Raw genomic sequence first — 22,781 nt, 5'->3', positions numbered from 1 at the left:
TTCTCCCACATCCTTGTTTTCACTCCTTCATCCCAACTCCCTCCTCCATATTTTTTCCCTCAGTTTTGTCTCCTGGTGGAAGGATTTGCATTTATTGCAAATGAAAGCAGGAAGAGGTGGCTCACAGAGCAGCTTCCAGCTGCCACCTGTGTTGGTCTGGGTTAGAATTTGTGCCACATTCCACACTCTTCCATGGTCCAGGAGGTTGGCTGCCTGCTGGGAAGCACCTCCAGCTTCCTGGGTGTTGTCTCCCACACTTCCCACTACCCGTGTGCTGTTTCCCACCCTGCAGGCATGGGGATATGCTGTTCCTCTATCCCTCCAGCCCAGCTGGCTCCTCCTCAGAGACCATGGACACGTCTGTCTCCCAAAATTCCCGGCCTGGGGGTGCCCCCCAGGTGGTGGAAGATGAGATTGACCAGTACCTGATCAAGCAGGATGGGAAGATTTACCGGAACCGAGACCAGCAGCTGTAAGTGGGGGTGGGTTGTGTTCCTGCCCGCGGATCCGGGGCTCACCGGAGCCTGGAATGCCATGGCTCAGCCCAGCAGTCAGGAAATTACTGTGGGAACTGCCCTTGGCTCCATCCTGAGTGCCCTGGGGACATCCACAGGGGAAAACAACCCCTGCCATTGTCCTGGGAGGTTCAGTGGGGCCCTGGTGAGCCCAGGGAGGAAGCAGATGCCCAAATCCCAGGGTTTTTGGCAGGAAGGACTCACTCAGGGCAGCCGTTGTGCTGATGGAGGAGGCCCTGGCACTCGTGCTCCTGGGTTTTGTGCTCCTAAAACACATGGAATTCTCTAGATTACAATAAACACTGTGCATTCTTCCTGGGCAGGGTTAGATGGGATATTGGGAAGGAATCCTTCCCTGTGAGGGTGGGCAGGCCCTGGCACAGGGTGCCCAGAGCAGCTGTGGCTGCCCCTGGATCCCTGGCAGTGTCCAAGGCCAGGCTGGATGGGGCTTGGAGCAACCTGGGACAGTGGAAGGTGTCCCTGCCCATGGCAGGGGTGGGATGGGATGAGCTTTAAGGTCCCTCCCAACCCAAACCATTCCAGGATTTGTTGTCCCAAGCAGGAGCACGCTGTGCCTTCAGATCCAGCCACTCCTCCTAAAGGAAAACACGGAAGTGAAGGGAAGGAGTGAAAGTATCCAATGGCAGAGGTTTGGAAGTGGGACTTGGGTTTCTGCCTGCTCACTTTCTGGCTTCCCTTCATCACGTCTGACCTCTCCATGAAACCAGGGAGTCCCTTTTGCTCACAAAAATGCACCAAAGTCCAACTTCCCAAAGCTCTTCCATGCAAGAGGCTTAGGGAAACAAAGCAGCTCCTCTTTGTGTAAAAATAACACAACAATGAGTGAAATCCACCCAAAATCTACCCTGGTGCTGCTAAAACATCCTCTGCTGGGAGGGGCTTTTATTGCTCAGTGTTAATGGCCCAGCTGGGCCCTGGCCTGATGTCTGCATTGGTTGTAGCCTTGGGGCTGGAACCCTCTGGAATAAGACTCCCAAAAAGGTTGGAGGGAAAATTTTAAAGGTAGGAATTCCCGCTAAAACAGAATGATTTGCCCTTCCCCGTGGGGTTGTCCTCCATGTGGTTTATCTTCAGTGCTGCAGCAATGAGGAAGTTTGTGGAAAATCCTCCCTGACCTTCCCAGCTGACCGTAAATGATGGGATGTCACATCACTGGAGCAATAAAGGCAAACCCACCACTCTGTGGCACAGACATTGCCTTGAACTCGCCCACATTTTTCAGAGGGATCAATGAAGCTGTTCTAGCAGGGAGCCGAGGCCCAGGGGAGGGTGTTGAGGATAAAAGGAGCTGTCTGGGCTGGTTCCTGGCTTTGGGATTGTGGATCAATCTCCAGTGAAGGATGCTGAGTGCTTTAGCAGCATTTAACTCTCCTTTCTGTACATTATCTGCCGCAAAACGTCCTTAAAAGCACTCCTGCAACTGGATCCCATCCATTGTTTCCACAGCCCAACCTCCCTGCTCCTCTCCTGGGCCCTTCCTTTGGAAACCAGCACTGACCTGGTGCTGGGGGATGTTTTATTGTTGGTTTAGGGGTTTTTTTAAAGCAATCACCACAAGAGGAGATGCTTTCCCCTCTGTAATTCTACCCAGCAGGACTTTATCTGCTCGATAAACACACACTTCTCTGGCTGTTCCTGCCAGTGCCTGATAAAGGATGAACATTTTGGGTGGCTTTTTGTTAAAATCACCCCGCCACGTGGGCTGAAAATTCTTTGAATTTGAAGGGATTGAATTCTTCGATCTTGGAGGGCTGTAAAACCTGATCTGACTTGGATTCCAGTGGCTTTTGGGACAGCTGAGCCCTTTCCCGGGGACACTGGGAGGGTTTGATCCTGGCTGGGGCTCTCAGATTGAACCTCAAGCTGTTGCCATTTCTTTATGTGAAATTATCTTGGGGTGACCAAAGTGATTGAAGTCCAATTCAACAGGAGCTGAAGTGATAGGACAAGGGGGAATGGGTTCAAACTGAAAGAGGGGGAGTTCAGGTTGGATTTATGGAAGAAATCCTTCCCTGTGAGGGTGGGCAGGCCCTGGCACAGGGTGCCCAGAGCAGCTGTGGCTGCCCCTGGATCCCTGGCAGTGCCCAAGGCCAGGCTGGACACTGGGGCTTGGAGCAGCCTGAGACAGTGGGATGGGATGGGCTTTAAGGACCCTTCCAACCCAAACCATTCCATGATTCCATGATCCCTCTCTAATATTCCCAGGGCTGGGTGGAGAATTGCTCAGAGCTCGTGTAGCTCTTCCACACCAAACTTACTTCAAAAAACTTTTTCAGGCTGATTTCTCCATGATTAGATAAGGTCTCCTGCAGTTTCCAGGTGAAATGAGATTTAACCCCAGTTCTCTCTCTCTGCCCAGGTGTCGCCACGGCCCCTTGGGCAAATGCGTGCACTGTGTCCCACTGGAGGTAAGAGCCCCAGGAAGGTGCTACAGACACACCCCAGTTCCTCCCAGTAGGAACACTTTTCCCAGGAATGCTGCCTGCCAAGAGGTGGCAGCTCCACGCTGGAATCCTGCCGTGCACTGCCAGAGCTGCTGGTTCTGGGATCACTAAAGCTCGAGGCCTTGGGGCCCCCAGGTTGATCCTGGTTAAGGCTGGTTTTCTGCAGTAATGAGTTGAACAGAAAGTGCTTCAAAAGTGCTCCATTTTCCCTGTGTCTTCACTTTTTCCTGGATTTTCTCATTTCTTTCCCTCTCTCCTGCATCCCAGCACTTCCAGTTTAACCACCTGGCACAGGGTGCCCAGAGAAGCTGTGGCTGCCCCGTGCCTGGCAGTGCCCAAGGCCAGCTTGGACGGGGCTTGGAGCAGCCTGGGACAGTGGAAGGTGTCCCTGCCCATGGCAGGGGTGGAATGGGATGAGCTTTAAGGCCTCTCCCAACTATTCCATGATTATCCAGGTTGAAGCAGCTTTAGTGACGCCTCCAAACATGCTGGGCTGTGTAATTTACGGCACGAAGCAGCAGCCCCCCCTCCAGAGGGAATCCTGGCTGCTCCAGGATGGCTGTTCCCCGCTGCTGGAAGTGCTCTGGGAGTCCTTGGCCGTGCTGGAACAGCTGGGCCCGTTGTTTGTTGTCAGATACTGAAAGGAAAAAGCTTTTTGCCGTTGAGATTCTGATTTGTGGGGCCAATCTGTTCCCAGAGCAGGAGGCCACCGTAAAACTCCCCGTTGTAAAGCTGCACTGTTTGCATCCCAGTAGTAGCTGCCTTGAAAATGAGCCTGAATTTCCTTGATTGCTTCCACATTGGCGGGGTTGAGTGTGGAACATGCATTTGCCGAGGGATCAGGGTGTTATCAGACAGGTGTGTGACCTGGCTCTGCTCTGTGTGGTGTTTTTGGCAGCCCTTCGATGAGGATTATTTGAACCATCTGGAGCCTCCTGTGAAGCACATGTCATTCCATGCCTACATCAGGAAGCTGACCGGAGGGGCAGACAAGTAAGGAAATCTCTGGGTTTAAGGGAATCTGGTTGGAGCTTTGGTTTTTTTTAACACAAATGAAAGTACAGACAGGTCTCAGGGTTGGACACGAGGATTGAGTGGCAAACGGAGGAGAAAAGTCTTTTTGGTTTATGTCCCCATTTTGTTTCTGTTTTTCCTTTTCCAGTGGCAATATAATTCCTTCCAGGAAATATTCCTGATGGGGGGGAAAGCCAGATGGAAGGAAAGAGGTTCCCTAACTACACTAAGCTCCAAGCCTGGTTCTCAGACTTGGTGGACATAAGTTACACAGAGGTGTAATCTTCTCCCTGCTATTCCTAAATACCATTGAGACTTTTAAAATCTCTTTGGGAGGTGCAACTCAGGTCCATGAGACTTCCATTTGAAGGGAATTTCCCTTTCCAGGAAGTCTTGTGCACATGAAAGGATGATTTGCCTTGGTGCTACAATCTCTTACTTCCTGCATGCTCCATAAATTATTGCCCCAAAAGCATTTACTGTGGTAACAGCAGCCTTCTCTTCCCCTCTTCCTTCTCTTCTCCCCCTTCTCATCCTTCTTCCTCTTCTTCTCCCACCTTCCTCTTTCTCTTCCCCCTTCCTCTTCCCCCCTCTCCCAGGGGGAAGTTTGTAGCCCTGGAGAACATCAGCTGTAAGATCAAGTCGGGGTGTGAGGGACACCCTCCCTGGCCCGAGGGGATCTGCACCAAGTGCCAGCCCAGCGCCATCACCCTCAACCGACAGGTGAGAGGAGCTCGGCGACCTGCCAGGGGACCTGGCTTTTAGTTTGGGAAAGGTGAAAAAAGCCAACCAGGAGCACAAAGCCTCTGGGTGTCAGGGAAATCCTGTCCAGGTCTTCAGGCCTTGCAAAATGGGCTCCAAAATGTTCTGGGTCAGAATTTCCTCCCAGCGTGAGGACTGCGCTGGCAGCCCTGGTGGTGAATCCTGGTGATTAGTCCTACTGGTTTTCCTCACGGAATCTAAAAGGCCACTCAGGTTCTGCTTGTTTCCTCCTAAATTTCAGTGTCCTTTTACCTGCAGAGGCTCTTGGGGCAAAGGTCCCAGTAAAGCCCCCGAGGTGCTGGGGGTGCTGAGCACATCCCACGCTCCAGCCTGAGCAGGGAGCAGTGCCGAGGGGTGGGAGCTGAGCAGGGGAAGAGGGAGGGAGCCCCCAGCCTCCCCCATCCCTGCTGTGCAGGATCCAGCTCCGGAGGGTGGTGTGTGTCCTGGGAAGGGACCGGAGCCAGCAGAGGACGGCCTGACGCTTGAACTTTGTCAAACAGAAATACAGGCATGTTGACAACATCATGTTTGAGAACCACACAATTGCAGATCGCTTCCTAGACTTCTGGAGGAAGACAGGGAACCAACATCTGGGATATCTGTACGGCCGGTACACGGAGCACAAAGACATCCCACTGGGAATCCGGGCGGAGGTGGCGGCCATCTATGAACCCCCCCAGGTGAGACCCCAGGCCCTCAGGGGCCGCTCAGTATTGGGGAGCACACAAACACCTTTTTAGCTTGGAAAACCTCACAGGGTATTTCCAGCTGCAGCTCCGCAAGGAAAACTGTCCTGAGTGAAAGAGGATATGATTTATGTCCTGAACGTCACCATCCGTTGCTGCCCAGAAAGAATTTTAGACCTCAGTTCTGCTTTTTTGTTGTGTTTTACCCTTGGATGATTTGAATCCAGGGTGACTCTAACAGCGGATTTCGCTTTTAATCTTTCCTCGATTCCTGGCTTTCCAGCAGATTTTGTGCTAGGAAAAAGCAGTTGCAGCCCTTGCTTCAGTTCCTTACCAGCTCTCTGGGAAAAATTAAGCAGCTTAATTAGATAGAGTGAAGTCTAAATGATTTGAAGACAAAATGATGGAGCGGCTGAGGATGGGTTTGGCTGGAGCAGCCAGAATCCCCACTAGGTGGGGCACGGCACCACTCCTCAGCCGAGTGCTCCTCATGTATTTCCTTCCTCCTCATGGTTTCTGCACGGCTGCCAAGTGAAATCCAACGGATTGTCAGTGGAAAAGGAACAAATGGATCCTTGGGAGTGCGGTGTGAGAGCAGAGTGGCACAGGGAGGTCTCTGGGGTGACACCAGTCCATGGTGATGGCTGAGGGGGAAGCCCAGACCTCTGCTCCCATCCCCTGCCTCACTGCCCACAGTGGCTGTACTGGCTTTTCCCCAGTTCTGTGTCACTAACCAGTGTCTCTTTGCTGCAGATCGGCACTCAGAACAGCCTGGAGATCCTGGAGGATCCCAAAGCCGAGGTTGTGGATGAGATTGCGGCAAAGCTCGGCCTCAGAAAGGTCAGGATGTGTCAGATCTTGTGTGTCTGTGTGGCAGGGAAGCGGTCAGCAATTCTCTCCAGCTCCATGGGGTTATCCAAGTCCCTTTAGATTACCTAAATCCTGCTAAAGTGTCAGCAGCTGTTACATTTTTAGGTCTAAAACCCAAATCCAGAGGGTTTTCCTGAGCACAGGCCCCTCACAGGGCTGTGTGACTGCAGTAGCAGGAGCAAAACAGCACAAACTCCATCTTCCCTTTCTTCCCCCTCCAACAGGAGCCATTCCTGGGAGCATCTCCGTGGCAAGTGCTAATTGTGCCCAGATGGAGCTGGAGTTGCCTCTGTGCTCTGTTTCCAGGAGCAGGGAATCCCCTTGGGTTGTGGTCCCCTCCTTGGTGCTGCAGGGAGTCAGTGGTGTGTGGGCTTAGGGGTGCGGGTCCCCCTCAGTTCCAGCCTTCCAGTGATCCCATCAGGATCCCCTGGTTTCCTGACAGCCCTCCAACTTGCACTGATGTTTTCCGGTTTGGGAGCAGTGGTGGTATGGTGGGAATGCCAGGAATGGGATGTACACAAACAAGATTTGACTTGCTGGAGAAAACCCGCCTGGGAGAAGGCTCAGTGCAGACTGTAAACATCTGGGGAGGGCTTTGTTCTCCCAGATAAGATCCCACCGCTCGCCAGAGGCTGGAGCAGAACTTCTCCGTGTGTTATTTATTTCCATGTTCTCCCATCAGATATTTTTAATCCATGGGGCTTAACACGTCACCGAGTGCTGGGTGCAGGGTTTGATCTGCCTGGGCTCCGGGGCAGCTGGGATCAGTTCTGCCTTGGAAAGGTTAATGCTGTAGGAGCTGGGATTGGCCCCTGGGCGGAGAGGGATCATCCCAAGGTGCGTGTCCATGTCACAGCTCTGTGGAAGGATTGATGCCAGGGGTTTGGACACATGTCACACAGGACTCGCTCCGAGGTGTGTCGGTACCACAGAAAGCAGGAGTGTGCTCTCTGGGGTCGCTGCAGCCTCCAGTTTGGAATGGATCACACTCCAGTGTGAGCTTTCCCTTAACCAGTGCGTGTGAGGTTCAAACTGGGATTGTGTGAGAGGTTCAGGCTGGGGCCACATGAGCTGCTCTGTCACCCACGGGCGCTGGGTCCCGCTCCAAACGCTCTGTAGGAAATGCTGGGGGTGGGAGCGGGTGGTGGCACAGAGGCCTCTTGCAGCCTCCAGATCTTTCCATGAAAAAATATTCCATAGTGAAACCTAATGCTGCAGGTGCCCTGGCTGGCCAGCTGGCATGCTGCTGCTCCTGGAAATGGGATTCCAAGGAGCCCAGCACAGCTGGGAGAGCCATTCCCTGCAGGCAGTGTGCACAGGGCCGAGAGGAGCCAAGAACATCGTGTCCTGTGAGCAGAAAATGTCTGAGCTCTTCTGGTTTCCTCTTTCCTTCTTTTTTTTGTCCTTTTTTTCCTTAAAGCAATGTTCTCCATCCCCCTGTGTAGGTTGGCTGGATATTTACTGACCTGGTCTCAGAAGACACGCGGAAAGGGACCGTTCGATACAGCAGGAACAAGGTGAGATCCAGGTGGGACCCAGTGAATTCCCAATGAATTCCAGCTCCTGTGCCAGGCAGAGAGCTGAACCAGGGCTGCAGGTGACACTGGAATTCTTGGGAGATGGGGTTTTCCAGGCACTTCTGAAGGAAAACAAGCTGGAACCCTTGGAAATGTTAGGGATTGAAGTGTTTGGGGAGCAGGCAGAGCTGCTGGAGCCCCTCACGCCCCTGCTTTGAGGAAATGGTGCTCATAGAATTGTGGGATAGTTTGAGTGGAAAGAGACCTTAAAGCCCCTCCAGTGCCACCACAGGCAGGGACAGCTTCCACTGTGCCAGGCTGCTCCAAGCCCTGTCCAGCCTGGCCTTGGGCACTGCCAGGCATGAGGCAGCCACAGCTGCTCTGAGAACCTGTGCCAGGGCCTCACCCTGCTCACAGGGAAGAATTTGTCCCCAATATGCCATCTATCCCTGCCCTTTTTAGGGTTAAGAAAACTTCAGGGAGCGGAGGGGGATGTGAGGGGACAAACCCAGTGAGCCAGAGTGACTCAGAGGATGTTCCCATGGGCTGGGCTTTGTGACACATACGTGGCTCAAACTTCGACCTCCTCAGCTTCCTGTCCTTGTAAACCCAGTGATATCCATATTTGGAAAGTGAAACTTGATTTTTCAAACAGAAAAAAGGTGTGTAGAGGTGGGTGGGACTCTCTGTGGGACAGTCCTGAGCCAGCCCAGGGCTGGGGAGCTGACAGGTCACATTCTTGTCCCGGGCTCCGCAGCAGCTTTCCACGAAAGCGTGTTTTCCTGGGGTGTTGGTCGTTTTCCTTGGCTGCAGCCCAGGGAAACAGGTCTGGGCTACGTCACCTTGTCCTTTCGCTGACTGGAGTCCGTGCTCTCCCCTCAGGACACGTATTTCCTGAGTGCAGAGGAGTGCATCACAGCTGGCAACTTCCAGAACCAGCAGCCCAACATCTGTCGCCTCTCTCCAGATGGGCACTTTGGATCCAAGTTTGTCACAGTTGTGGCTACAGGTACTAACTGGCCTCAGCCCTCTGGGCTTCACCTGAATTACCTCTTGTTAGTAGAAGAATATGCCAAAAATCACAGGTCCTGCTCCCCATCTGTCCTATTTAACAAGGGTTTTACTCTATCACGCTAAAATACTTTCTCATTCTTTGTCTTATCCTCTCTACAATTATTCACTCATTATTTATTTGCCTGTTTTTCACTCTACAGCTGTTTAAAGGGACTTATTTGAGGCTCAGCCCCACCTCTCAGACCCAGGAATCACTCTCTGCCTGCAGCCAGGGCAACAACTGTTGCTCACTTTTTGTTTCAAATCCTTAAGCTCCAAATTCTGTTGCCTGGAAGCAGCAGTGCAGAAGCACAACACTCCAGATCCTCAGAGTTATTGATTAGTTCCTCCTTCAGGAGGTTCAGGAGGGATCTTTACCTCTCTCATGTTGCTGTCAGGGAAACCTGTCAGGGAAAAAAGAAAAAATGTTTGGAAACATTTTTTTGGCTGAGTAAAACAGAAGCTCCTGCAAAGTGCTTATGGTTAAACCCTCTGGTCTGAGCCGTTTTCAGGCAGTCTCCAGAGGCACCGTGGATGGGCTGGGCTGGGAGGGGGGACACTGGCATGTGCTGGGAGGGCTGGAGTGCTCCCAGATCACTCTGTTCTTCTCCATGGGATGACACATGTCTTCATTTAAACCTTCCCTGGAGCAGAATCGCTGGTTCTGGCTCTGTTTAACACAATGAAAAAACCCTCATGACTTCCAAATAACATCCAGAGTGAAAAGTGAAAGTGGGATGGGACATTGCCTGCCCTGAGCCTGGCTTTGTAAGGGTTCCCAGGGCCTTTTTTCAGTGAAAATGCTCTTTTTTTAGTTAACAGGCCCGTGCCTGTACATTCCAGACTGCTAAACACATCAATCTCTCATTAAATATAGATCTGTATCTCTCTTTTTCTATATATATATTTATTTAATTTCTTTTTAAACAAGGTGTTTTACTGAGCAAACACACTGTGTTCAGGCCTTCCCCCGTCCTGGTCTATGTTTAATTTCTCAGAGTGTTTGTTCTGGAGCAGTGAGTGATTGAGGTTACAGATCAAAGGGTAGAAAAGGAATATTTCCTCTTTGCTGTTCCAGCTAATTTCATTCTCCTCTGTTCAATCAGCCCAGCAGGTTCTATTTAAACACTTGAGTCCCTCTTTTTGTGCTGCAGAAATGTATTTGGATAGTTTGCCTCAACTTTGCCTTTAAATCCTCCACATGGATTAATTCCTATCCCCTCCAGAATTCCTAGCTTTGGAAGTAGTAACGTTTTCCTACCATCTGCCTCCCTCCTCTCTTTCCAGTTGTATTCCAGTGACACATGACCTGATGTTGCTTACATTATCCAAATGGAAGCGCCAAGCATGTGATCCTTCCATGAGCCAGGCTCTTAATTCCCACTTTCCATGTCAGATTTCCACCAAACCATCCAGTACAGGCTGAGAAAACACTGTTCAAGCCTGACATGACCAGGTGATCTGCAGCTCAGGGATCCTTGGGAGTGAAACAGGCCCACAGGAGCTGCAGGCCTGGCTTTTGTTTGGAAAAGGAGATACCTGCAGGGTAGTGGGAGGGTGATGCTGTCAGAGCCCCCAAAAGGGCAGCTGCTCCTCCTCCTTAGAGCTCCTGGCAGAGCATTCCTGATGTTCCCTGGGCTCTGTGCTCTTGGGATAGTTGTGGAAATGTGTGTGACTACAAAAATGTGGAGTTTAGAGGGAATTCTTGCCTAAAATTCTTCCCATGCAGCAGCACCAGCGGCTTCACCTCGGTGTTCATCACTGTTAGCCTTGTGTTTAATCATGGAGTCTTGGAATTGTTAAGGTTGGAAAAGGGCTCCAAAATCATCGAGTCCAACCTTAGTGCTGCTCTTCCAGTCGTTTCTCTTGGAGTTACACCAGGGAAATCACCCCTGTGCAGGATTTTCAGGAAGAATTTCTCCATGGGAAGGGTCGTGACGTGGAGTACCCACCCCTGGAGGTGTCCAAGGATGACACCGTGGGGATAGGCCACAGCTTGGACTTGTTGATCTTGGAGCTGTTTGCCAGCCTCAGTGATCCTGGGATCTTTAACCATCCTCTCCTCTTGCAGGTGGTCCTGACAACCAGGTGCACTTTGAGGGGTACCAGGTGTCGAACCAGTGCATGGCCCTGGTGCGGGACGAGTGCCTGCTGCCCTGCCGGGACGCGCCCGAGCTGGGCTACGCCAAGGAGTCCAGCAGCGAGCAGTACGTGCCTGATGTCTTCTACAAGGTGAGGCCTGAGGGCCTGGGCAGCTCCGGGATGTGCCCCTGGATCCAAGCTCTGATCCTGAGGAGCAGCAGGGAAAATGTGCATCCAGAGTGGGTCCAAAATACTCAATTTCATGGAGTCATGGAGTGGTTTGGGTTGGAAGGACCTTAAAGCTCATCCCATTCCACCCCCTGCCATGGGCAGGGACACCTTCCCCTACCCAGGTTGATCCAAGCCCTGCCCAGCCTGACCTTGGACACTTCCAGTGATGGGGCAGCCACTTCTCTGAGTAAACTGTGCCAGGGCCTCACCCTGCTCACAGGGAGGAATTCCTTCCCAATATCCCATCTAACCCTGCCCTCTGGCAGTGGGAAGCCATTCCCTCTTGTCCTGTCCCTCCATCCCTTGTCCAAAGTCTCTCTCCAGATTTCTTGGAGCCCCTTTAGGCACTGGAAGGGACTCTCAGGTGTCCCTGGAGCCTTCTCCAGGTAAATATCTCCGGGTGAATATCCCCTCCTCTGGACTCGCTCCAGCACCTCCATGTCCTTCCAGTGCTGAGGAGCCCAGAGCTGGAGGCAGCTCTGCAGGAGGGGTCTTGGAAGGACATGAGGTGTCACTGCTGTCCCTGCCTGCTGCACTTTGGGGTTGTTGGTGATGGATGGAATGTTATTCCCTTGCCAGTTGTTCCTGGAGCCCTTCAGCCCCTCCCACGCCTGCATGGCCGAGTTGGGAGCTCAGGATCAGACTCTCTGCAGATGCTGATAGCTCTGCCGCTCCAGCCCAGGGCTCCTGGTGCCCCATGAGCAGGGATAGAGGAGTTAATTAATGCCACTGCTCACTGGCTAATTAGCCATCCATCACCCCATTAGTTATCTCCTTCCTGTCCTGTCTGCTCCTGCTGCCTGTGGTAAAATTGTCCCTTAAGGAGCGCAGGATAAGGAAAGCTGCCTTCGCTTGGGAAGAGTGTAATGAGTGGATTGTGCTCCAGCAACGGGAATGGAGCTGGTCAGGGTGTTCCTGCATGCCCTGAACCTGGGACTGGGACATGCTGGTTTCCACCCCTTAGTGCGAGACTGCTGGCTTGGCTTGACCCCACCTGGAAACAAGGAACAGCTCTGGGCTGAATCCAGTGCTGGGGAGGGAGAGCAGATGGAATCCTGCTCTCTCTGGGCAGGCAGCTTCCTCCTAGGAGCTGATAAGCCAGGGCCGATTACGATCCAGCAGAGCCGGGTGTGCAAAGGTTGGCCCCGAACGTGAGCAGGATGAGATCATCTCCTGGCATGCCCTGATGCTGCTCCAGAGCAGCCCGGGCTGTGCCACACTCGGGCAGCCTCGCAGGAGGTCCTGCAGGTCTGTGGCCCACATGTGGCCCACCCGGGGTGCTGGGAGCAGCAGGAAGCTGGTGGGTGTTCCAAGAAGGGCTTCACTCCCATCCCTAATCTGAAGCAGGGAGATAAACAAAATGGGAACGGATGGCTCCAGCCTTCCGTGGAAATTTCCATCAACCACTGATTCACTGGATCGGGCTGCAGCTGATTTCATGTTTTAGAGCTTCTCTCCCTAATTGCCCTTTTCAGGGAGTGCTCGAGGATGGCCCTGCCGGGTGGGATTCTCCCTCAGCCTTCAACGGGTTTGGCTCTAGGATCCCTCAATTATTTTTGAATGTTCTTAAATCTATGGAAAGCTTAGTCACTCCTGGCTTGGGAAACCTTTGGGGTCCCATTAAATGTGCAAGGCTTGAGGTCAGAGACACTACCTCATCCTGGGATGGTAACAACTGCCGTGTCCGAGCCCCGATGAACTCCAGGAAGAGCAGGAATCCAGCAGGATTCCGGCATGGAATCTTTGGGGTCCAGCACCTTGCTCTCTCTTTGTCCCCAGTCTGTGATGTGGGGGTTCCCCTCTGTGCCAACCCCCCAGCCGGTTTTTGGGGAGAAAGCTGCACTTTGGAGTAGTTGCTGTTTTCTCTGGGATTGCGCAGAGAAAAGTCCATGTGCATTCCCATGCGATATCCAAGTATTCATCTGAAAAGCCCTTTAGGATGAAAGGAGCTCTACAAATTAATTCTAATTGAATGAGGACCAGGAGGCCAATGTTTGGGGAGTGTGGATGTATTTATAGAACAGCCAGATGTGAGGCAGGACCCGTGGAACTCGGATCTGTCCGAGGGCAGCGCGGTGGATTCACCTCCAGCTTGCGAATGGGAAAAGGGGCTGCTTTTCTTCCATGGAAATGGGAAAACTGATGGCACTGGCATTGTCCTGCGGTTTTCCTGAGCCTGCAGCTGTGTGATTTCTGTATTCCTTTACCATTCCCTTTATGTTGGCCCCTCGCCTGCTGCTCCGAGGAGCCACCCCCGTGGAGTAGGCTTTGGACTTGTGGCCGTTGCTCTCCTGGCCCGGGAAGGGAGAGCTGTGCTCCAGTGGGGAACTTGAGGCGTTTGGGGACTGTGAGAACAAGTTCCTTTGCTCTGAGGGGCCTCCCCAGGTAAGATTAGCCAGGAGGAAGAACAGATCCCTCCTGGGGTGTCTGGGAAGCATCAGGGCTCAGCACTGGTTCCAGCTGGAACGGGGCACAACCGGCATGTGCTGCTTGGCCAGCTCAGCACATAGAGCTCGGGAAGGAGTCCGTGACGTGGAGACATGGCCCAGGTCGGGGTAAAGACCCTGTGAGTGAAGATGATGATGTTGCAATGGCCGCTTCACCCAGTTTCTGAGCTGGATGAGGGTGAGCCCAGCTGAATAGTCCACACGAGCATTTTCCATCCTGCCTTCTGTCCTTGAGCAGCCTCCTCTGTCCATCTGGTTTTAGAAAACAGCTGGATTGATTTGGATTTCACTGAGAATGTACCTTGGGTTGATATTCAACACTGGGCGGGGTGCAGCTGAGGGATCCCTCCCTGGGGCTGCTGCACCCTGTCCCTGCTGTCACCTCCTCCCAGTCCACTGGCCCAGGACCTCTTCGGTGCTGAACTGCTCCACCATTCACTTCATCGGCTGAGGGAAGAGATTTCTGACGTTTTACAGATGCTTTAAAACTCTTGGATAATTGGATTTGGGGGCTGGCTGGCTTTGTCTCTTATCACAGGTATTTGTGACAGCTCAGCGCAAACACGATGTCATCATCATCCTCGAAGTGAATTGTATTTTACAGCTGCCTTATCCCCCCAGAGGTTCTTTGGGATGGTTTAATGTCCCTCCAGAGTTTCTTTGGGATGGTGTAAGACAAAAGCCCTTTACAAGCGTTGTGCAAGAGCCCTTTGCCCTCAAGTCCCACATGAGCTCTGAGCTCTCACTGCAGCTGAGCCGTGTCTGAGCCCTGGCCTGGCACCAGTGACACATGTCCCATCCCTCCCTGGGACAGCCCTGAGCCAGGGCCCTGCTTTCATTAGAGCCCAGCGGGACCTCTGAGCCAGGCTGTCCTACCATGGCACTGGAAATCCTCTTCCCAGGGGGAGCCAGGCTGCAGGGAGTGTTCACTGATGGGGAAGGACTTCCCTGGCTGCCCTCCCACTAGCTCATGAGCCGCCTTAGCCTTAAATGTCCTCCTCTGGGGAGGAGGATGCTGGATTAGCTCAGCAGGAGTCTCCTGGGAAGGGTTTCAACTCTCCCTGACCTGTCACTTGCTCTTGGAGAAGTCGCTTCGTTTCTGCGCCTCAGCCGCGCTCCCTGTGCGAGGGGCAGGACTGCCCGGGAAAGCGCCTGGAAGTCAGCAGAGGGAAGAGCAAAGATGGGATTTATTCACACATGGCAAGGACAGATGGCTGCCGAGCTCCGCCGTGCCTTCAGCAGAGGGAGCGGGTCGGGAATATCGGCGTGGGATGCGGGATGCTCACAGCATGGGATGGTGACAGCGTGGGATGGTGACAGCGTGGGATGATCACGGCTGTCCTGGGACACGGATCCGGAGCCTCCCTCCTGGCTGGCAGCTCCCCGGGCTCCTCACTTGGCTGCTCCCCTCACCCTCCATGGATAATCCTGAAGCCACCCAGGAGTCTTTCCATCCTGCCAAGGTGTCTGTGTTCCCATCCTTTTCCCTGTTCACCCTCATCCCAGTGCAGCTCCTGCCTCCAAACAGTGGCTGAAAGGCTCTAATCCCAGCCTTGATGCAATCTCCACTGGGATGATGCATTGTCCAGACCCTCCAGGCCTTGCTGCTGGATTTTTGTCCTGGAGCCAAACGCTTGTGGCTCCATTAACCCCTTCCTGACCTCCCTTTGGAGCAGGCGCTACTGGGCTTTGGGGGTCTCAGGCTGCAGCAATAGCAGGGCGCTGGGAGGGTCCTGGTGATGCCAAGCTCAGGATAAGGATCTTTATCCCAACAATCTCAATTTGATGTTCATTAAGGCCTTTAAAAAGTAATTAAATGATCCATGGTGGTGGGAGAGGAATGCTGGGGTTTGGGGGGGCTGTCCTTGCAGGATCAGGGCATGTCCTCGGCTCGGGGGAGCGAGGTTCCAGTCTGTGGAGGCCTCAACAGCATGCCATGAAAAAGCAGGCATTTAACATGGAAATCCCCAGAGGGGGAGATTAAAGCCAACAGGTGCTGGAAAAATGTTTCTGCATATTAGAACTTAATTAGATTGGAAAATGAATTCCAGATGGGCTAATTATGCATGAGTTGTTGCAGGTCCCTTCATGCAGGGGCAGGATTGTGTTTGGGAAGCTGATTGGATCTGATTCCTGCCTCTTGTGGTATCACTGAGATCTAGAAGCAGGTTGGCTCTGGGGTCCTGTGATCTCCCAAAAAAGGCTCCATGGCTCCTCCTGCTCCTGTCGAGCCGGAGAGATCTGAGGCCACAACCTGTCATGTGCGAGGAGCAAAGATCCTAATCAGGATTGCCTTTCAAAGGAGCTTCAAAGACTGGAAGGGAGATTTTTTTTACAGAGGGAACAGTTCCTGGGGACAAGGGGGGCTTGTGGAGGGGGTCGGGAAAGGGGGCTGTGCCTGGAGGGGAGCAGCATGCCGGAGCCTGCTGGGGCGAGGTCTGACTGGCAGAGGGATGGTGCTGGCTGCTGCTCCGCATAGCTGTGCTGTGTAAACACCAGGGAGAGCGGGGGAGTGGTGCTGGAGTGGTGTTCTCTGGGAGAAAACATGGCTGGGAGAAAGGGGAGGGAGTCCTGGAGTCAGCCGTGGGCAGCGTGTCCCTGCATGGTGCTCCCCGGCTCAGCCCATGGAACGCTGCTCCCATCCCACGCGGGAAGAGTGGGACTCGCAGCCTTTGGGGGTGGCAGCTCCGGGTCCAGCTCCCGCCACCAAGAGCCCATGGAACGTCCAGTACAACGTCCCTGACCGGGAATTGCGGGTGTGTGATTTATGTGGGGCTCCATGAATGATTTATACCACGTTAAGTGATGATTTAGGGAGAAAACACAGCCCCCTCGTACGGAATCCTTAATGAAAAGTGTCAGTTCTCCGGGATTTATTTCCGAATCGGTGTTTGAACCCAGCGTGTTTGACATCAATCACGTCTAATTGTCAGGTTATGATTAATGAACATATGCCGGCCGTTTGTCTCCCTAATTAAACTTTATGTTCCCTTCGTCTGGCAAAGCAAAACAAGTTTACGCTGTGGGATGTGCTGGTTCCAAGGGTCTGGGTGTGAGAAAGTGCCCAGATTCCCAATTCCAAGATGAAGAGTTGGCTGAGGGTCTCCTGGATTTGCAGAAAGGCAGGTTTGCCTCGGCTGAGGAGGCAGAGGTGGCCTGTCCCTCTCTTTAGGATGGAGCTGCTTCCTAAATGCCATTTAAAATCATGGAATCATAGGATATGTGGAGTTGGAAGGGACCCACAAGAATCATGGAGTAGAATCCCACCTTTACAGTCCCTGGATAATTCCAAGCCTCTCTCTAGTGGGAGACAATCCCAGGGTGGTTCATGACCCCACACTCTCTTGGCTCACAAGGAAACAGAGATCCTGATCTCAGAGATGCTGGAATTACAGAGATCTCCAGCCCCAGGGAGCAGCAGGGAATTGGGCAGCCCTGAACCACCCATCCAGGTTCTTTTCCGTACCCTCAGTGATCTGCCAGAGCTCAGGACTCTGCATGAGCATCTCCAGGGCAGGATCCCTTGGGCTTCACACCACTTCCATGCTGAGGAATAATCCAACTCTTTTTCTTTCAGGACATAGACAAGTTTGGGAACGAGATCACCCAGCTGGCTCGCCCGCTTCCGGTCGAGTACCTCATCATAGACGTGAGTATTCCCTGCACATGTGGTCAGAGTGGAGCAAACTCCTAACCCACCTCTGAAATTCCCAGTGGAGGTGATTCCTGAGACAGATTATCTTCCTCTGCCTGCTGCTGCCAAGCATTCCTAGCAGGGAGGTGGCTGCCCTGCTCCCTGGGGTCGGTGTGCTGCCAGGGAACACATTTGTTTTCCAGGAGAGCACTGCCTGGTGCCTTATCACGGCTCTGAGCTGGCCCAGAGCCATGTGGCCAGGAAGCAGCAGCCCCACAGACCCATGTCCCGGGCACTGCCTAATGAGGAAACTCCAGAGCAGCAATTAGGGATCCATCTCCTTCAAGTGACTCAGCAGGTTGTCCAGAAATGCCTTTTCTTGGAGGAGGGAATTCACGCTCTGGCACGGCTTGGCCGTAGCAGAGCTGCTGCCAGGCACGGCACGGCTCAGCCTCAGGGCTGGGAAGCAAAGTTACGGCGTGGAAGGCAGGAAAGCAAATAATTGGGATGCCAGATGATATTGCTGGAGTTGGAGGTGGTGCCAGCAGCCATTAGATCCACCTGGAGCAGCCTCTCTGGTCCAGCTGCCCCTGGCACAGGCAGTGCCAGAGCACGGCAATTCCTGCAGGAGTGAAGGCACGTGTTCCTGGGATACCTGGGATGTCGCTGGGATGAAAACAGAGGGGTGGAATGTGCATTAGGAGGTCCCTCCCAGGACCTCCCTCCAGCAGCAGCTGCCTGGCAGAGGGCAGAGCTCTGCCAGGATCGCCGTATCCCAGTGACCTGTGCAGAGAGGGATGCTCTCCATGGCGTCTGTCAGGACCAAACCCATCGTGTCCCTCCAGCTTCCTTAGAAAGGGAGCCAAGGGTGTGGTGATGGAATATCACTTGAAATTAAATTAAAACCCATCAGATCCCTGCAGAGTCCCTCACTGTTTGGCTGAGCTGGCATCAGAGCTGTGGCTGTTCTTGGCTATCTGGACTTGCTTCCCATATCCCACTGGTCTCTGATCATCCTTCCTTGGATTTTTTTTTTTTAGATTACTACAACTTTCCCCAAGGATCCAGTCTACACTTTTTCTATTTCTCAAAATCCATTCCCCATCGAGAACCGCGATGTGCTGGGAGAAACTCAGGTGAGGGGCGATTCCTGATGGAGCCGGGTTCCACAGGGATGGGCTCTGCCTCCCTCGTGCTCACTGACATCTGCAGAGGGACAGCTGTGCCCTCAAGTCACCCCTTCCCAGTTCAGCTTGCCAAGGTCCTTCCTGCACGGAGCACTGTCTGCATGCCAATGCCGACTGCCAGCCGGTGCCGAGCTCCCGCCGGATCCGTGATGGGATCAGGGCTCCCTGTGCCTGCCAGGCAGCTCCAGCCCCATGCTGACAGCACAAACCTGCTGAGACTGGGGTCTGTTCCTGCTCCCAGAGTGCTGCCTTCTCTTCCTAGATGGAATCTTTAAGCACAGAAAGCTGTTCCTGCAAGAAGCCAGGGCAGAGATGGGGAGGAAGGGGCTGCTCTGTCCTCTACTCCCTCTTTTCTGTACGAACAAGGCTGGAGTTGCCTGGCTCCCCCTCAGCACCTCTTGGATCTGAAATCGGCTCTGTGGGTGCTGGGGTTGGTCAAGGGGAGCTGCTGTGGGTCCAGAGGTGTTTTTTCCTCGAAGTTGTTAGCTGGGATTCAGTCAGGCAGGCGGGGGTCTGTTTTTGGAAATGTCCCTGCACATTGCAGACAATAGCCAGAGGGGCAGGAATATCTGTTGGTGGATCCAAATAGGAATTGACTTCCCTTCATTACTGTCCCCTCTCTCCAGGATTTCCACAGTTTGGCCACGTACCTGTCCCAAAATACTTCCTCCATTTTCCTAGACATCATTTCCGATTTTCATCTGCTCCTCTTCCTGGTCACAAACGAGGTCATGCCTCTGCGGGTACGTAACGGGGCAGGGAGGGTCCTGTCCCACACCATCCCCCCCATCCCAGGGCCCTCAGCCCCTCAGGGGTCCTTCAAGTGGGTGGAGGTGACCATTTCTGCCATCCCATGTCCCTGGGCAGGGCCTTGTGCTGGCTCTTCCTGGCCAAGCTTTTGGGAGAAGGTTTAAAGACTTTTAAAACCTTTTTCAAGCTCTAAGCACAAAGCCCCTGAGCTGCTGGGAGCACTGAGGGGGGTGGTTGTCCACATGATCCCAGAGCCAACTTGGCTGCAGCTCCCAGAGCTGGAAATGTTTTAAAAATTATCTCAGAATCAGGAATTTGGTGGGAACAGTAAGGAGATCAGAGCCCCCAGAACTCAAGGCCAGCAAGGTCCTGGCTCTGCAGCTCTGCTGCTGCCCTTGGCCGGGCCCCGGGGCCTGGGGGCTGCCCCGGCACCACCGGAGCTTCCCAGGGAGCCCCAGCTGGGCCGTGTTTGCCAGAGGCTGCGCATGTGTGAGGCAGCCGGGATGACCGTGGGCAGCTGGAGATCGGGATGCGGGCAGGGATGGGGGCTGGAGTGCTCCAGCATGGAGGGTTTGCACCTCTGGGAGTTGGGATTGGCCCACAGTGGTAGGGAATACCTCCTGGAAGCAGAGGAAGGGAAGCTTTCGGGTGTTGGGGTCTGTCTGAATGCTGGGGGAGCAGAGGGATAAACTGGGGCACCCCAAGGATGTCGGGCATGGGGGAACAGCTCAGACTCAGAGTCCTGCCTTGCACTGGAGGGGGTCCCCAGTGCTCATTTCCCACCTGTGACTTCCAGGACAGCATCAGCTTGTTGCTGGAAGCCGTGAGGACCAAAAATGAGGAGCTTGCACAGACCTGGAAAAAATCGGAGCAGTGGGCGACCATCGAGCAGCTCTGCAGTAAGAGGGGGGTCCCTGGGGCAGGGCGTCCCTCAGGGAAGGGGTCCCTTGTCCCTTGGCAGAGCTGTCAGGGGGTTGTGTGGAGCTGCTCCCAAGCTGTCACAGAGGCTTCTGGAGGCTCGAGGGGAGGCAGCTATTCCTTGGTCATGGGATCCTGGAATGGTTTGGGTTAGAAGGGATCTTAAAGCTCATCCATCCCACCCCCTGCCATCTTCCCACTGGACCAGGTTGCTCCAAGCCCCATCCAGCCTGGCCTGGAGCACTTCCAGGGATGGGGCAGGGCTGATGGGGCGACTGCAGGGTGGGATGTGCAGCAGGATCCCAGCACTGCCCCGGGCTCTCTCCCGCAGGCACGGTGGGGGTCCCGCTCCCGGGACTGCAGGAATACGGCGCCATGGGGGGCTCGTCGCACGCCGTGGCCGCGGCCATGTGGCCCTGCCAGCACTGCACCTTCATGAACCAGCCAGGCACGGACCACTGCGAGATGTGCAGCCTGCCCCGTTCCTAGCCCCGCTCCTGCCCGGAGCGGCCGGCGCGGCGCCTGTCCCTGCCCTCTCCTCCCTTCAGCTTCCAGCCCAGGCTGCGGAGCTGGGCACGGGGGGCTCCAGCCCCCCACTTACTCCTCGCTCCCTTTTGGGGGCTCCCAGCCCGGACAACCAACGCTTTCCTCAGCCCGTGCCTGGGCTGGCCCCCCACCACCCTCAGCTGCTGCCAGCCTGCCCTGGGGGAGTTGGGGGGCTTAGGGGGCTGCCTGTGCCCGCTTCCTACCCAAGGGGAGAGGGAGGCTTTGGCATCTCCCTGCCCACAGCTTTGCTCTCATTCCCTGCCTGCCTGAGTGCCTGGATCCCGACAGCTCTGGCACTGACCGGCCCGGCGACACGAGCAGGTGGCTGTGACGTTCCCGGAGCAGGACAGGCACCCCTGGACACCGAGCATGGGGTGGGCACGTGCCAGTTCGTGGCTTGGTACTGCTTGGTGAGCTTTGGCACCCCGTGGGGGCTGCGGGAGGGGTGTCCCCTCCGGGTGCCGTGTCCCCCCGCTGCACACGGTTAGGCTCCCAGGGAAGGGGTGCGGGGCAGCCACGTAACTCGGGCACCCACCTCACCTCCATCGTGCCCTGGGAGCCAGTTGGTGCCTTCCCACGTCCCTCCAGAGCGTGTCCTGGCCAGAGCTGAGGCTCAGGGGTCTTGCCCCCCAGCCTCCCTTCAGCCCCCCGCTGGGGCTGCCCTGGGCACCGCTGGGCAGGGGAGAGGCAGGCGGATGCTGGAGGGGCTCAGCCCTCCTCTCACAGGGCCTCTGACCCCCAGGCCCATCCTGGAGCTCCCCAGCCCTGGCTCTGCGGGCTCTGGTTCAATCTCGGGGGCACCGGTTCCAGCGCTGCCCTGTGTCCCCTCATGGGAGGGGTCCAGAGGCCCTGTCCTGCTCCAGGACAGCACTGCCCAGACCCTAGTGGGGCAGGGACGCCCAGCCCCCTGCCCCTCTCTGGGGCTTTCCAAAGGCTTCATCCCAAGGCCCAGCTCCGGGCTGCGGTTGCTTTTCCCCTGGGTGTGCTGGGGTTTGGGGGTGCAGCGCTGGGAGCACCCGGGCCGGGCTGGGCTGACCCAGGCGTGGGGGCTGCAAGTAATGTGGAATAAAAGCACCTCAAACCAGAGCCTCCTGCACTCTGTCACCTGGCCCGGCGTGCTCCGCAATCCCAAGGGGAATGGGCGAATGTTGCACCCCAGTGCGTGCCTCTTGTGGTCCCTCACCTGGGCCTGGATGGGGCTGGGATGCTCTGTGTTCCCAGTGGAATCTGGCCCACCCTGTGTCCCAACACTGTCACCTGGGATGGGGCTGGGATGCTCTGCATTCCCGACGGGAATGGGGAAACACCGTGCCCCAGCGTGGTGCCACTTGTGCTCCAGTCTGTGCCGGGATGGGGCCGGGATGCTCCATGTTCCTAACTGGAACAGGGGCACGCAGCACCGTGCCTCCTGTGCTTTGTCACCTGCGGCCAGGCAGTGCTCCATGTTCCCAGCGGGAACTGGGGGACGCTGCTCCCCAGGGCCGTGCCGCCTGCACTCCATCACCACGACGGGCCGGGGTGCTCCGCATTCCGGCCGGGCCGCTGTGTCCGGGCTGGTGTCCGCGGTCTGTTTGCAATCAGCCCCGGAGCCGCGTGCGGCCGGGCCCGGTGCCAGCCCCAGCCTGGAAAAGGGGGAGCGGGAGCCGCAGGAGCCAGAGCCGGGGAGCGCAGCCCGGCGAGCGGCCGCGGGAGAGGGAGCGGGGAGGCGGCTCGGTGCTGGGGGACGCGACAGCCCCGGGGACGCGGGGACACGGCCCCGCCATGGCCCGGCTGCTCCCGCTCCTGCTCCTCGCCGCTCTGGGCTGTGCAGCCAAGCCGGGCCGGCGGCCGGCGGCGGGGGGCGATGGAGCAGACGGTAATTCCCGCTCTCGGGACCCCCTTCCCACCGGGATGTGGGCACGGGCAAGGGCCTGACCGGGCAGCTGCCCTGGGTGTGGGGCCGGAGGGAGCCCCGGTGTGGGGGGTGGGTCCTGTCCGGGGCTGGAGGGGTCCCAGGTGAGGGGCTGGGCGCGGGTCTTGCCCTGGGTGAGGGTCCTGCTCCTGGGGACTGCTCGCCGTCCCACCGCGGCCCCTCCAGCCCAGAGAGCCTCGGCGCGGGGCGGCG

At 55.4% G+C, this 22,781-nt stretch overlaps 1 protein-coding gene across 1 annotated transcript in view; it reads left to right on the top strand.

Moving 5' to 3' along the window:
• NPLOC4 (NPL4 homolog, ubiquitin recognition factor) overlaps positions 1–21,763 on the top strand; it is a 24,835-nt gene extending 3,072 nt beyond the window's left edge. Inside the window, exons 4-17 of the mRNA XM_017730756.1 lie at positions 293–472; positions 2,896–2,944; positions 3,879–3,973; positions 4,594–4,717; positions 5,257–5,436; positions 6,196–6,282; positions 7,758–7,829; positions 8,712–8,838; positions 10,954–11,114; positions 17,220–17,291; positions 18,317–18,412; positions 19,090–19,206; positions 20,010–20,112; positions 20,463–21,763. Of these exons, the coding sequence (XP_017586245.1) occupies positions 293–472; positions 2,896–2,944; positions 3,879–3,973; positions 4,594–4,717; positions 5,257–5,436; positions 6,196–6,282; positions 7,758–7,829; positions 8,712–8,838; positions 10,954–11,114; positions 17,220–17,291; positions 18,317–18,412; positions 19,090–19,206; positions 20,010–20,112; positions 20,463–20,620 (1,621 nt within the window). The 3' untranslated portion in view covers positions 20,621–21,763. The remainder of the gene's footprint in view (positions 1–292; positions 473–2,895; positions 2,945–3,878; positions 3,974–4,593; positions 4,718–5,256; positions 5,437–6,195; positions 6,283–7,757; positions 7,830–8,711; positions 8,839–10,953; positions 11,115–17,219; positions 17,292–18,316; positions 18,413–19,089; positions 19,207–20,009; positions 20,113–20,462) is intronic.
• The last annotated feature ends 1,018 nt before the right edge of the window (positions 21,764–22,781 follow it).

This window comes from Corvus brachyrhynchos, unplaced genomic scaffold (assembly GCF_000691975.1).
Source record: "Corvus brachyrhynchos isolate BGI_N302 unplaced genomic scaffold, ASM69197v1 scaffold340, whole genome shotgun sequence".
NCBI classification, from domain to species: domain Eukaryota; kingdom Metazoa; phylum Chordata; class Aves; order Passeriformes; family Corvidae; genus Corvus; species Corvus brachyrhynchos.
This window is presented reverse-complemented; position numbering and strand designations above follow the sequence as displayed.